At 57.8% G+C, this 13,429-nt stretch overlaps 1 protein-coding gene and 1 long non-coding RNA gene across 7 annotated transcripts; one reads left to right on the top strand and one right to left on the bottom strand.

Annotated features, from left to right (window-relative positions):
• Positions 1 to 350: 350 nt before the first annotated feature.
• On the bottom strand, positions 351 to 12,234 carry SPINDOC (spindlin interactor and repressor of chromatin binding). Of its 6 annotated transcripts, none has more exons than XM_047692741.1 (7): positions 11,870 to 12,234; positions 8,319 to 8,648; positions 8,073 to 8,222; positions 7,807 to 7,944; positions 7,438 to 7,638; positions 4,039 to 4,144; positions 351 to 1,165 (listed from the first exon to the last, which is right to left on the bottom strand). In XM_047692741.1, the coding sequence occupies exons 1-7, from the start codon at positions 11,994 to 11,996 to the stop codon at positions 1,033 to 1,035; spliced, it is 1,185 nt and encodes a 394-aa protein (XP_047548697.1). In that variant the 5' UTR covers positions 11,997 to 12,234; the 3' UTR covers positions 351 to 1,032. The 6 variants fall into 6 exon arrangements, with proteins under 6 accessions (XP_047548697.1, XP_047548699.1, XP_047548698.1 ...); XM_047692743.1 differs by lacking the exon at positions 4,039 to 4,144 and adding an exon at positions 5,318 to 5,375 and having other exon boundaries at positions 11,870 to 12,233; XM_047692744.1 differs by lacking the exon at positions 351 to 1,165 and adding an exon at positions 1,763 to 3,268.
• A 122-nt stretch (positions 12,235 to 12,356) lies between these two features.
• LOC125079257 (uncharacterized) lies at positions 12,357 to 13,215 on the top strand. The gene is made up of 2 exons (XR_007121078.1): positions 12,357 to 12,500; positions 12,690 to 13,215. It is a non-coding gene; the product is annotated as an uncharacterized LOC125079257 (long non-coding RNA).
• Positions 13,216 to 13,429: the final 214 nt, after the last annotated feature.

The raw sequence follows: 13,429 nt of genomic DNA, 5'->3' as shown, positions 1-13,429 counted from the left end.
GGAGGCAGGCCACCCCCTGCAGGCTGGCCACAAACTTTTCAACTTAGAAGGGTCAGCAACTAGGGTGGGCATGGCGTCCCCCCACCACGGTCTCTCTTGCACAGAGACGTACCAAGGGAGTCAGAAGGTCCAAAATGTTAAAGAAGAGGTGTTTGTGACCCCATTTCAAGGCCATGGGGAAGGGCCGAGGTGTCGCCCTGTGACCAGTACCGACTGGGCCCCGGTCCTCCAGCCAATGGTGCCCTGCCGCCTGGCCCTGGTCTGCCCTCCCACCCCTCCAGGTCGCTCCGGGAGACTAGATATCCTGTTAGCAAATCCCTTCCCCCAATGATGGCCCAGACGGAACGCTCTTAATAAAAAAAAATAATTTATTGTCAACAAAGGAGATATATACAACAGGAAAATAGGTGAAAAGGAGGGAGTGAGTGAACAAAACCCCCAGGTGGGCTGCTCGGGCCTCCTGCAGGGATGGAGCGGGAAGAGGTAATGGAGGCCTCCTGGTTTAGGAGCCTGAACAGGTGGGGGAGGAGAGGCGTCCCCCGAGGTAGTGGGACTCAGTTCAAACCCCATCGTGACCACCTCTTGTGTAAGGCACTGTGCCAAGGGAGAATGGTGGGGGGTTAAGAGGGGGAAAGGAGGGGGGACAGAGAGGTCAGGGTCAGCGAAAGGGTGGGGGTAGGTGTTCTCCACAGGCCCAATGCCGTACCGCACGACAGCCCTGAGGCCGGCCTTGCCCATCTCAGGGCCTGGCCTTGCGCCTTGCCAGGGGTAGACACCTTCCATTGCCCCCAAGTAGCAGTAAATGCTGCCCCCCTCCCCCGTCCTCTCCTCCATCCTGCCTTGGCACCTGGTTTAACTCTCTCCATCAGGTGGCCGAGCCGGGGCAGCTCTGAGTGATAAGCCAAAGGGGGACCCTGCCTCCTCCCTCCCTCCCTCCCCGGGAAAGCGAGAGCCTACACACCACCCCCTGCCTCTGGCTGGCCCCCCACAGTGGTGCTGGAGTCTGACAGAACCGCCGGCCAGTTTGGGGTGTCACCTGCTCCCACACTCTTGGCGCCTTGGGGGTGCTTGGACCAGTCTTGCAGGAGGCTGACTGCCGGGGGCTCCTCCATCCGTACGCGGATAACCTGCAGATCCAGTGTCCCGCGGAGCCCCGGAGGGGGAGCTGGGCAGGGATGGGAGCAGAGAGCAGAAGTCAGGGCCCTCCGGACTCCCACTGCAAGGATGCCCCCCAAAGGCCTCTGCAAACCGCACCTCCACTCCCAGACTTTCACTTCCACAGTCCGGGGCCTGGTATGAGGGGGGCCCAAGGCAGGAAGCCGCACTCCTGGTTCATCTGAGGACCATGACCAACCAGAAGATGAGGCCATGGGCTCTCAGGCTAAGTCAGACACAGCCCACAGGCTTCCTTCCCCACGTACTTTGGTGCAGGGATGCTCAGTGTGTCTACTCGCCTTGGCTCCTCCCTTCAGCTCACTCTGCTTCATCTAAAACTTCCTGGGCGCCCTAGCCTGAGGGCTTCTGCCCTGTGTGGGCACAGGGGGTGGGTGTGGGGAACCCCCCACCCGAGTAAGATGCAGCTGTGCCCGCCATGGGGCTCACGGACAGATCCGGAGGCTAAGGCGAGAGCCCCGCATGGCCTGCCCTGGGTTAGCATCCCAGTTCTGCTCTAAGAGCTTCCCTGGGCTCTTCCCTCCCATCAGGACCCACGCCACGGGGATCAGACATCCGCCTCAGCAGTGCGGAGCAGCTGCTCTGAAAAGGCAAAACTGGGCCTTAGAGGAGAGAGCAGACTCCCCATGGCTTTCAAGCTGCCACAAAAAATGTCCCCCGCCACACGGGCACGTGCTGAAGTACTTCACATTGAAAAAGCAAAACCGAACACGGAGACTGCAACTGTCGGGATGTCTGTTTCGATAAGGATCCACTTGTGGCATTTGGCCTACACTGTCTTTAGAGACGTGGTCTAACAGATGGCTGGGAAACTGGGCACAGCTTTGCTGTACAGTTTGCTGACATTCCAAACTCCGTACCAGCGGCCATCGCCAAATTCTGCTCTGTATCTGGGTAAGTCGGTCTATGTCTGACAAACTCAAAGCTCCATGAGGACAGGCTGGATCCCAAGTTCAACAGCAAGTCAGTGGATGCCCAGCCTGTGCCCGGCACGGCTCTGACCACTGGGGGTCCAGCAGCGCAGGGAGCAGACCACGCGGCCCTCCTGGAACTTCTGATCCCGTGGCGAGAGCCCATACAATCAATGAACGCAAGATGCGACGTGTTCCGTTTGGACGGAAAGAAAGGGAAGCAAGAAGACACACCAGGGAAGGGGACAGGATAGCGTGGAGGGCCTCGTGGAGCGGGTATGTGAACAAAGATGTACAGAGAGAGTCCGCTACACGGGTGGCCAGGGAACAGCATTCCAGCCAGAAGGAAGGGTGAGCACGAAGGCCCCGGGGGCCGCCTGCCTGCCGTTGTAGGAACAGCAGGCTGGTGCCTGTGCAGAGCAGGCGGGCTGGCTTAGGAGAGTCGGGATCCTGCGGTGAGCATCCCTGGTCGCCATGGACTCTGGCTTTTTATCGGGAGTGTGACAGGAACAGCAGGGACAGCATCTAACTCAGTTTGCACCAGGGACCCTGGCTACCGTAGACGAGGAGACCAGAGTGGGCAAAGACCAGAAGCTGGGAGGCCAGGGAGGAGGCCGTTAAGGAACCAGGCAAGAGATGGCTTGGACCAGGGTGGCCACAGCGGAGGGGGGTGACAGAGGAGGGTGAATTCGGAACCGATTTTGGAGGTGGGGCTAACACGATTTGCCAAGGGCTTGATGGAAACGGGAAGAGGATGATTCTGAGGGTTTAGCCTGAGCAAAGTGCTAAATGGAAAAGGGGAGAGGAGGCTGAGGAGGACGAGAGAGGCTGGGGGCAGGAGGTGGAGGGGGAGATTCAGTTTGGATAAGGCAGTTCCATAGATCTTCTGGACAGCCACAGGCATGTCACCAGGGGAATGTGGGTGGGAGCTGGGAACACATGAACTTGGACTGGGTCCCTCTGGGAGTGAGGAAGGCCCTGCCCCAAGGTTGAGGCATCCAGTCCGTCACTTAACCACTCACTCACCGAACAGGTAAGCAGCACCTGGACCCCATGCCAGGCTCTGGGGAGATCACAGGAAATGAAACAGATACATGTCCTGACCTGAAGCTACTTACACTCAAGAAAGAGGAGGAGAGAGAACCGTCAGATCTGACTCGGGGAGCTGCATGTGAAAGGACAGGCTGGGGAAACAGAACATCCGGTGAAGCTGGAGGGGGATCTGGCCAGTGGTCTGGGGAGCCCCAAGATCAGAGCAGATCTGGGAAGGAGGGAGGGACGGTATCATGATTATGGTCACACTGGGGAAAGGCAAGCACTGAGAAGTGACCGCTGGATTTTCATTTTAGGCAAGTCAATGGTGACCTTGCCAAAAAAAGCAATTTTAGCATGAGATGGGAGGATGGGAATAGGATGGAAGTGGCTCCCAGAGAGAGGCGGGCCAGTTAGTGTGGAAAATGCTCCCCAGGCTCGCTGAAAAGGTTTCGGAACAAATGAGACAGTGGCTAGGGAGGGATGAGGGGTCAAGAAGGGAGAAATCACAGCTTTGCATAGGCTGCTGGGTGAGATCTGGAGGAGAGGGGAACACGGACCGTGGACAAAGAGGAGAGAGGGAGGGACAGAGCGGCCAGCAGGGAGGGGATGGGCTCTAGCCAGGCATTGGGGCCCCAGGCTTCCCCAGCTGCAGCCTAGCCCCAGCAGCAGAGAGAAGGCTTGGAGGCTGGAGGGGGATAGGTAAAGGTGGAAACACAGGCTGCCACTCACTAGGTGAGGGGCCCTGAGACAGGTGCCGTATCTCTTCGAGGCTATGTCCTCTTCTCCAAAATGCAAATCCTAACACTGTGTAACATGATTGTGGGGATTTAAGGAGACGGAGGACTAGACGTTAATAGAGTTCAGCACGTGCGAAGAGTTCACGGACTTGGGGACTGCTCAAAACAACGGAATTACATACTAGTTCTTTCTGGTAGCATGGAGGGCAGAGCTGAGAGTGGTGGGGAGGGGAGCATCAGGACAGTGAGGCCTGACGTGGGTTGGCCCTTCCAGAAAGCAGGCACGATCCGAGCCCCACGGCCGTGAAAGAGCAGGCCAGGAGGACTTATCAGTCCGGGAACAAGCTGAGCCCCCTTAGCACTCCAAACCCAGGGCTGGCCCCCCTCCGTGCTGGGGTCCAAGCCCCTCTGCTTCTCCGGCTCCCGTCCCCCGTCCCCCACACTTGTGCGTGTATGCGTACAAGCACAAACCATCTCCAGAGAATGGGCCTGGGTGCTTTTCTCTTGTTAAGTCTTGTTTCTGATCAGCAACTCTGAAAATGTCACTGCCACATGACAAGCGAGGGCAGCCACTATCCACCCTTCTTTCAGTAAATCTTTACAGAGGGCTTTCTTTGTGCCAGGCCCCATACCAGGTGCTGAGGATCCAACAGTCAACAAAACAAAGACCCTGTCCCTTGTGAAGCTCACACAAGCTCACACTCATGAGCACAGGCATGCACGCACACGCACACCTTTGCCCTTGGTCCAGCCTGGAAGCATACTGAGCCTGGTCGATGCATCCTAAGAGCCAGCTCTCTAGGTCTTACACAGACACTAGCAAGTCCAAGAGGCTCTTTTTCTCACCATTTGTGAGTGGGGTCCTCAAGCCTCACCCTTCTCTCCTGGCTTGGACGCCTCCCCACCCTCACCCTGCAAGGCCCGTGGAAAGTTCCAGAAAGTCTTCTCTGCTTCACATTCCTATCCATCAGCTCAGCTGACCACGCCACAGTGACCTCTCCCCACTTCTAAATCCTTGACTTTCAAGCTTTTTTAAAGTGACAGAATCTTTACTCAAAATCTTCCAAGAACTTCAATCCATAAAACAACTCAACGTGAAGACATTCGGTTGAAGCCTCACATGGTTTCGAGAAATCTTTCCGAGCTCTGCGATCCTGAAACAGTCTGCGACCTCCTCTCTGGGGCCTTTGCTCTGCACAGAACTATGGTGGCTGCGTCCCTGCCTCTGACCTGTACCCCCAAAGACACAGTTTCTTGGGGACAAAGACACTCTGTCCTCACTCATGTCATCTTCCAGAGTGCTTGCCTCAGGGCTGAGCTGCTGTGGGTTCCCTAGATCCTGCCACCCACCGAGAAAAACCCTCTCATGTCAATCAGATGGGGGAACCTGACGGCTTCAGACTCCGCCCACACACCCCAAAGGAACCTGTGACCTTGGGGACTCCCTTCTCAGCTACTCACCACTCCAGGGAGGTGGAATTTGGGCACAGGGTATCCCGGGACTCAAAATGAAGGCTCCCTTTCGAGAATGAAATCAGAAGACCCATTAAACAGTGGGAACGGCGAGCCATTTAGAGCAGGGCTCCGCCGCAGAGAATGAGGAGGCTTGGGGAACACTCAAGTCCCAGCAGAGTGCACAGTCTCGGGGAGGCAGGACTGGAATGTGGCTCAAGCTGAAACTTGAGACAGTTAAAACTGTGACCTACGTGAATGCCTGACGCCTGCCTCGAGACGAGGAAAAGCGGAGCCTGGTTTGGTAAAATATAATTGAGCGAGGGGTGCCTGGTGGCTCAGTCATTGAGCGTCTGCCTTCGGCTTGGGTCGTGATCCCGGGGTCCTGGGATCGAGCCCTAAGCCAGGCTCCCTGCTCAGCGGGAAGCCTGCTTCTCCTTCTTCCACTCCCCCTGCTGGTGTTCCCTCCCTCGCTGTCTCTCTCTCTCTCTCTGTCAAATAAATAAAATCTTAAAAAAAAAAATACATTAAGCAAAAGGGCGCGTGCGCATAACACACACACTCTGAGCTTTGCAGAAGGTCTCGAGGATACAAACTGGATTGTTAACAGCTCACTGCTGGGGAGTGGGGAGGGGAGGGCAGGGGGAGAGGCACATTTGCTTTTCTCTTTATGCAAAAAGCCCACCTCCTCTCTGAGAGCCCTGCTCTGGGGAGGCCCCCCCACCCCCGTCTTCTCCTGCGCTATCTTTCCCTGGGCTCTAACTCCAGATGCACATTTCAGACAGGCCCGGACAAGGTGCTGTGGGTCACTCAGTCACTCCTTCAGGAGCCATTTCCCGAGCCCAAGATGCCTGCCCCGGAGAGCTGAAGAAACCAGGCTCAGCCTCTGCCCTCCCAGAAAGCATTCTGGTCTAAACTGAATTCTGCCACGGCTTCGCTCTGTGACTTTTGCCTAAAAATGTCCACGGCCTCATCCCCAGGATCTGTGACTGTGGTATGTCACACGGCAAGGAAGAATTAAGGCTACACGTGGAATTAATGTTCCTGATTAGTCAACCAACTTTAAACTGAATAGATGGTTCTGGATGATCTGGGCGGGCTCCACGTACTCCCAGTCCCAGTGGGGAAGAGGGAGGCAGAAGATCAGGCCGAACCTCAGAAGGACTCTCCTGGTGGCCACGGGCTTTGAAGACGGAAGGAGACCGAAAGCCAAGGACTGCACACACCTTCTAAGAAGCTGGCAGGACGGGCGCCTGGATGGCTCAGTTAGTTAAGCATCTGCCTTCGGCTCAGGTCATGATCCCAGGGTCCTGGGATCGAGTCCCACATTGGGCTCCCCGCTCAGTGGGAAGCCTGCTTCTCCCTTTCCCTCTGCCTGACGCTTCCCCCTGCTTCTGCTCTGTCTCTGTCAAACGAATAAATAAAGTCTTTGCCCCCGGAGCCTCCAGAAAGGAACACGACCCTGCCGACACCCGGATCTTAACTTAGTGAGGCCCGTTCCTGACCTCTGGAACTGAAAAGGAATAAAGCACGTTCTCATAAACCACGAATAGGTTGTTACAGCAGCCACAGGAAACGAATACGAGGACCAAGGGAAGGAGGAACCAGCTCTGAGACTCAGCCTTCCCACTTCCATCTCCCCTGCAGAAAACAGACTTTCCTAAGGGCCTGATGAACCACGTATAGAAGTTTCTGGAAATCGGTTACACATGATACAAACACAAGCGCTTACTGCTATCATTAGACAAGTCACTGGACTGCTCTCTGCGTGGAGGTGCGTGTTGAGTTCCCCATGCGTCCGTTCAGGCCCTTGCTCCAACAGGGTGAGCGGAGCACCACAGGCCCCTGTGGGGGGAGCAGCCTTAACTGTGGGTGTGGGTGTCTGGCCTGGGGGAGCACTGGCCTAGCCCAACCTGACGATCACTTCCAGGACACTCTCAAGGAGCTAGTTCAGCTTTCTGGCCAGTCCTGTCATTCCAGTCTGCCTGTCCTCGGCCCGGTCCCTCAGGAGACCTGAGTGCTGACCACCTCGACACCCAGGGCCCTGCTACAGAGCAGCCTCGAGGAGGCCCGAGCCCCAGGACGCAGCCTGCCTGACCCTCCCCTGTCATCCCCTCTCAGGAGCTCACCTGGAGAGGGGCTTTCTGGCTGGGGAAGGCCTCCTTCTGCAGCTCTCCCCTCTTTGGGTGAGTCCTTGCTGTCTGAGGCCCTGAGCTGGGTGTGGGAGAAGAGCTGGAGGACGAAGCCCGGTGGGAAGCTGCCGTCGGTAAAGTGTCGGACCTCAGCGGGGGCCGCAAAAGTCTCTGTGGGTGAGTCGGGGGACGGGGGGTCTGGAAGGAGAGACAGGAAGGAACTGTGAGTCCGGGAGGTGGAGCGGTCTATCCTCACTGAAGCCAGAATCCAAAGGCCTAGACCATCTCCCTCCCCTGCCTGGCTTTTCCTGTTGGAGCACTGCAGCCAGAGCCTATGTCCACACCTGCACAGGGCCCTCCTCTCACCTGGGTTGGGGTCTGGGTCCAGGTCCAAGTTTTTGGTCATGGGTCTGCCTCTTTTCTTTCTGACCGGCTCTTCCCCAGGGGGCTCCTTCCATCTCTGACCACGGGGCTTCCTATTTCCTGGCTCTGAGACAGGGGCAGCTGCAGAACGAGAAGACGTCAGACCTTTTAAAGGGTCCACACCTGAGCCCCGCAGCCTCTCTCCGCAGAGAACGCAGGTGCGTGCTCCCTCTCCCCGGCTCAGCCTCAAGGGCTTCCCCAAGACTGACCAGGAAGCTCGAGGGGGCGGAGGCCCCTGGGCCGGCTCCTTTTCGGAAGACACGGGTTTTCCTCGGAGTCGAGGAGAACGACGATCTCTGCCGGCATCCTGGCAGGGTCCGGCTCGGAGTCCGGGTCAGCTTCGACATCCTGGCCTGAGTCTGGAGAGGGGGCACGCCCAGTAAGCTCCAAATGCTCTGTGGGGCCAACTCCCCCACCTCGCCCCCCAGCCCCGCCAACCCCACCGTTCCAACTACCTGAGGTTGGTGAAGAAGGCTGCTCGGCTCTGACGTCCTGCAAAAGGGCCACTCCCTCACTCCAGGCCTCCAGGATGTTGCTTTTCTCCGAAAGGCTCAGGTCCAGGGTGTGAGGGTGCTGCTCCAGGATGTGTGTGCGCGCCGTGTCTGCCGAGGGGGCCCGGATCTCCGCCCCACACACCATGCACAGTGCCCGCCCACTGCCTCCTGGGCTGTTTCCCACCAGGAACTCCTGCTCCCAAGACACCTGCTGCTTGGGCTCCTCACAGCCTTCGCCACTTGCCTCCAGCAGGCTGGGCCTGGGCGGGGGGGTCTTCTCCTGCGGGGCCACTGCAGAGGGAGACGTGCAGGAGGCGTTAGCAGGAAAGGTACCTGTGGCCTAGAAGACTTACAACATGGTTCCCCAAACTTGGTGGAGTCTGGGCGGTGGGGGGAGGAACATTCCCACTCTCCCTTCCCCTGCTGCCCATGAGACTGACCTTAACCTTATTAAAGACCATAACCTTATAAAACTTGCCCTGGGTGCCTCGGCATCCCGCTATCTCCCTGCCTCTCTGCTCGCCGTCTGGGCTCCGACCACAGGTCCCCGGGCTTTTCCAACAGGCCGTTCTTGTAGGTCTTCAGCCTTGACACATCTGTCCAGACCACCCTGATGAGTCCGACAATTTCCTTTACTCCTGGGAAGCCTTCCTGACCTCCCACCCCTGGTGGGGGATTAGATCTACATCTGACATCCAGGCCGCACCGTGTCCTTTCTTGAGAACAAGAATGGTCCATCTGATCTATCGTTCCTACAGGGCCTGGTACGCAGGAGATGCACGGTGGGCATCCTATCCTCGAATGACGGGGCATGCCAGCTTCTCCACTCGGCCAGGCCCCTTCAACAGGCCACCACACCCCGTCAGAACCCTTTTCCCTTCTCCCAGAGCATGCGCAAGTGTAATCTTGCGCCCAAGGGTCTGCCTGGCATCTGCTTTGTGCGCATGGACCACAAGCTCGACAAAGAAGGCAGGCTGAGACCCACGTCAGCCTGTCTCTACGATTTCTCATGGACACACCTTTTTCTCACCTGAGAAGATGGGATGAAATAAAATATGGGCCGTCCTAACGCCTAGGGACTGTACAGGGAGATGGCATTTGAAGTGGGTCTGAGAACTGGCCAGGATTCAGAAGATCCAGGTCCAAGGCTGGGCTGTACCCATCTCCCACGTGACTGGGAACCTTGACCTCTTTCCCACCATTCCTCCAAGACAGCTCTTGTCAAGGTCACCAATGCTAAACCCGGCGGTTAGTTCTTAAACTTCATCATTTGACTCGTCACTTCTTCCAGCTTGTTTTCTGTCCCTCAGCTTCCGGGCACCACCTCCTGTTGGTTCATCTCTTACTTCCCTGGGGCTCTCTCGGGGTCACGCATGCTGGCTCCTCTCCTCCCTTCTCAAGGCTCTCTCACTTCCTTCAGGGCCTAGCTGAAGAACCATCCTCTTGAGACGGCCTTCTCGGCCCCCAAGCAGAAAGTTGGGCACCCCATCACCCAACCCCCCCCCCACCCATGTCGTCCCTAGCCCACACCGCCACCGGGTCTAACATGGTGTCACTTACGCAGTGTCTTCCCGCTGTATGACTTTTGATTGTCAACACCTCGACCCCCAGACTCTAGAACAGTGCCTGGCAGGTGGTGGCATGCGGAAAATCTCTGATGAGGGACTGACTGACTGCATCTCCAACCTGTAGTCGCCGGAGAGAGCTCTGTATCTCCTGTCTTGGACCCCTTCTGTCTACCTCCCCGCTCTGACATTCTCTTTCCATTGCCTGCCTGCTGATGACTTCCTTATTTGTACCTCCGGCCAGACTCAAGGCATCTGAACGCACGTGTCTGATGCCTATCTGGCCATACCACTTGAATGTGTCACAGGCCTACATCTTAGCCTTCCTGTCTTTGCACATGGGAGGCCCGTCCTTCTCGGTGCTCAGGCCAAAGACTTTGAATTCGTCCTTTCTCCTCTTAACCCAAATCTTTCAAAAAAGCTTCTGCTTTAAGACATGTGTACTTGCTATCCTCTCTGCCTAAAGTGCTTTCCCTCCCTCCCACTGTCCGCAAGGTTCATTCCCTCGTGTCCTTTGGGTCTGTGCTCAAGATTCACATTAGAGAAGCCTTTCCCGACCGCTTGATATGCCAAATAAAACACCCCCATTCTCTTTTCTCCTCCTTTGCTCTGGTGTTCTCTGAGGCACTTATGGGCACCTGACACCCTACGCATTTAATTTTGTCTTGGGTCATTCATTTATATATTCCAGAAGGGGTGCTTCTTTCGTCTCTGCTCATAGTCATTAGCGTGCCCAGTCTTAAACTGCCTGGCTAACAGTCGGTGCCTAATCAAGACCTACTGAATGAATTAACTTCTCTGGACTTCTATTTCCTCATCCCTGACAGTGGGGAACAGGGCCTCTCGGGCAGGGTTGTTGAGAGGATGAACTGAGACAGCTTGGCCTCCAGCCCTCAGTAAACACTAGCACAAGCAGGGAAAGAACCTTTGGTGGACGGCAAGCTCTGCGATAAAGGGCAGCTGCCTTTATTTCCCTGACTTGTTTTATAACCCTCCAGAATCCAAAAAAGGACCAGAGAGGCGGTGGGGGGAGACAGCGTGTGATGCTGAGGTTAAATAAATGGTCTTGCTCTCAACCTCTTTGGTGAACAATCCCCCCTACGGGAAGAGGTATTTGAGAATAAAAACGATATTTGCATTTCCATGAACATTTTTTGGGCATTTTCATGAGTATTAAGTTTCCGACTAAGATGGCCCTTTGTTTTCTAATGGTCTGCAAGATCCTGCGGACTACAGAAATTGGTAAAGGGGGAGGGGAAATCAAGGGCTCCCAGGTTGTTCCTCGAATCCCTTCCCAAGGCCAATCTCCTTCCTGCGTGGCAGAGGGTACCCCTAGCAAGCGCTTCTCTTCCGAAACTGAGTGTGCTCTGTGCCATCCCATTCACCCCTGAAGCGCTTGAATCTGACACCTGTGGCTTACGCAAGTGGAAGGCCCGGGATGCAAGGGGAGTTGGGGGACAGGAAAGCTTTCTGCGTAGAGGGCCCTGAAAATCCTCCTCTTGGCGGGCGGCATCCTCGGATCTCTCCGGACACCAGGCTGCGCGCCCGGCCTCGGCCCTGAGTCCCGGCCTTGCAGCCCCTCGGCCTAAAACACAGCCTGGCCCCTGAGCCGGCCTCTGGCTCCGCGGGGCGGGAGACCGCGGCCGCCGGTGCGGGGCCCGGGAGTGGGGGCGCTCGGGCACCGGAAGATCCGGAGCGCGCGGGGTGTGGATCGAAGGCTCCAGACCCCGGACGGGGGCGGGAGAGAGGGAATTCGGGGAGGCCCCAGATTCCAAACCCTGGAGGGGGCGGAGCGAGAGCGCGCCCGGGCCCCAGACCGGAGGGGGAGGGGGCGCCCGGGTCCCGGGCCGGAGGGGGAGGGGGCGCCGGAGCCCCCCGACTGCGGAGGGGGAGGGGGCGCCCGGGCCCGGACCGTGACGCGGAAGTGGGGTCCCCTTCCATCCTCACCTCTGAGCATCGGCTCAGGCCGCGGAATTACGGCCACCACCATGGCCTCCTCCTCGTCCTCCCCTTCCTCGCATTTGAGCGTCACCTCGAAGCAGTCGAGCGCGGCCCCCTCGGCCTTCAGGGCCATGGTGCGGCCGGTGTGTGTGCGCGCGGGGGATATCGCGGTGACCGGACGCCGGAGGCCGGGCGCGCAGCCAGGGGCCGGCTCCCGCCCCGCGCCGCCCCCTCCCCGCCGCCCGCCGCTCACCGCCCGGCCTGCGACGGGCGCGTCCGGGCCTCCCCGAGACCGAGCGCGTCGGGACCCCGGGCGGGGAGGGCTCAATCCGGGGCCCCAGGCCCCCGCCGCTCCCTTTTATGGAGGCTCATTGTCGGCGCCCTCCCGGACGGCCCGCCGCGGGCCCGCCCCCGACCCCGCGCGGCCAATCGCGCGTGGCCCCGCCCCGGGCACGCGGCTCCGTTAGCCGCCCGGGGACCCGCAGGGCGGCGGGGAGGGCCGCGGGCTCCCAGGCGGCCTGCGGCGCGGAGGCGGGCATTGCCGACCGGCGGAGAGGACCCCGGACCCCGCGGGCAGGGGGCGTCGTCCCTCGGGCTGCGGATCGGGCCCGTTGGCGGGCGTCGAGAGCGCTGCCAGGTGCCCTGGGGTTTTGTTGGGGGTCGCCTTTGCGTCCCCCAAAGGAGCCTTCAGCCTCCAGAAGATGCCCGGGGCGGGAAAGGATCCGGCGGGGCAGCGAGAAGGGCCTTGGCGTGGGAAGGGGGGAGACGGAATTCCTTCTGAATTTTGCCAGCTCTGTGACCTTGGGCACGTTATCTGCTTTCTTAGACGACCTCTTCCTTTCTCGGAAGACATTGTGGAGGCTTCTGGACAAGGGGATGCGGAAGATGGAAGAGTCAAGTGGAGTGTGGGCACACGCAAACCACCCCCGATGGTTTTGATTTCCATTTATTAAAACGTGAGTCTAGAGATTGTGCACCTCCCCAGGGGCACACAAATTCTTGAGAGCCCCAAGACCAGAGTCCAGTTGCCATGACACTGCTTCGCCGCCATCCTACTCAGGTTGAGCTTTTACTTCTGTGACACAGAATGGGCATCCCCCCTCTGCTACAGAAGCTCTCCTGAGATGTCGGTTGAGAAAAGGTCTGACACTGGAAATCCATCTTAAAATGCCACCATATCAGACCAGACACAGGAGTAATTCAGAATAACGTATGTAGTGGGTTGGGGGCTGGAGAGCAGATGGGAACTAGTTTATCTGCATTACCGTAGGTCTTTAAGTGAATAATTTTGTTACTTTCAAGTGTACCCCATACTTGAAAGGTTTTACAAATAAAGGTATTACCAAGCCGTTTTCAATCATTTCTATCTCTCGATCACCTGGTAAGCTGTGCAGGGATCCCTTCCTTGAACTTCTGCTCTCCTCTCTACTGTCTTGCATGGGTCCAGATCCTCAGGCTCCCAGGACTGGGGCCATCAGGTGTGGGTTTGGCCCATGGGAGCCAGTGGCAGGAGACTGGAAGATAGCAGGAAGGATAAAGCCAGTGTGTTTCTTCTCTTTCCCTTGT

This window comes from Lutra lutra, chromosome 10 (assembly GCF_902655055.1).
Source record: "Lutra lutra chromosome 10, mLutLut1.2, whole genome shotgun sequence".
NCBI lineage: Eukaryota > Metazoa > Chordata > Mammalia > Carnivora > Mustelidae > Lutra > Lutra lutra.
The sequence above is the reverse complement of the archived record's forward strand: the minus strand, read 5'-3'. Positions and strand labels throughout refer to the sequence as shown.

Coding starts and splice junctions, on each gene's coding strand:
- SPINDOC (XM_047692741.1), bottom strand. CDS start 11,996: ATGGCCCTGAAGGCCGAGGGGGCCGCGCTCGACTGCTTCGAGGTGACG. Junction 8,223..8,318: donor GCCTTCTTCACCAACCTCAG/GTAGTTGGAACG, acceptor CCCCCTCTCCAG/ACTCAGGCCAGGATGTCGAA. Junction 1,166..4,038: donor CATGCTACCAGAAAGAACTA/GTATGTAATTCC, acceptor ATCCCTGCCCAG/CTCCCCCTCCGGGGCTCCGC.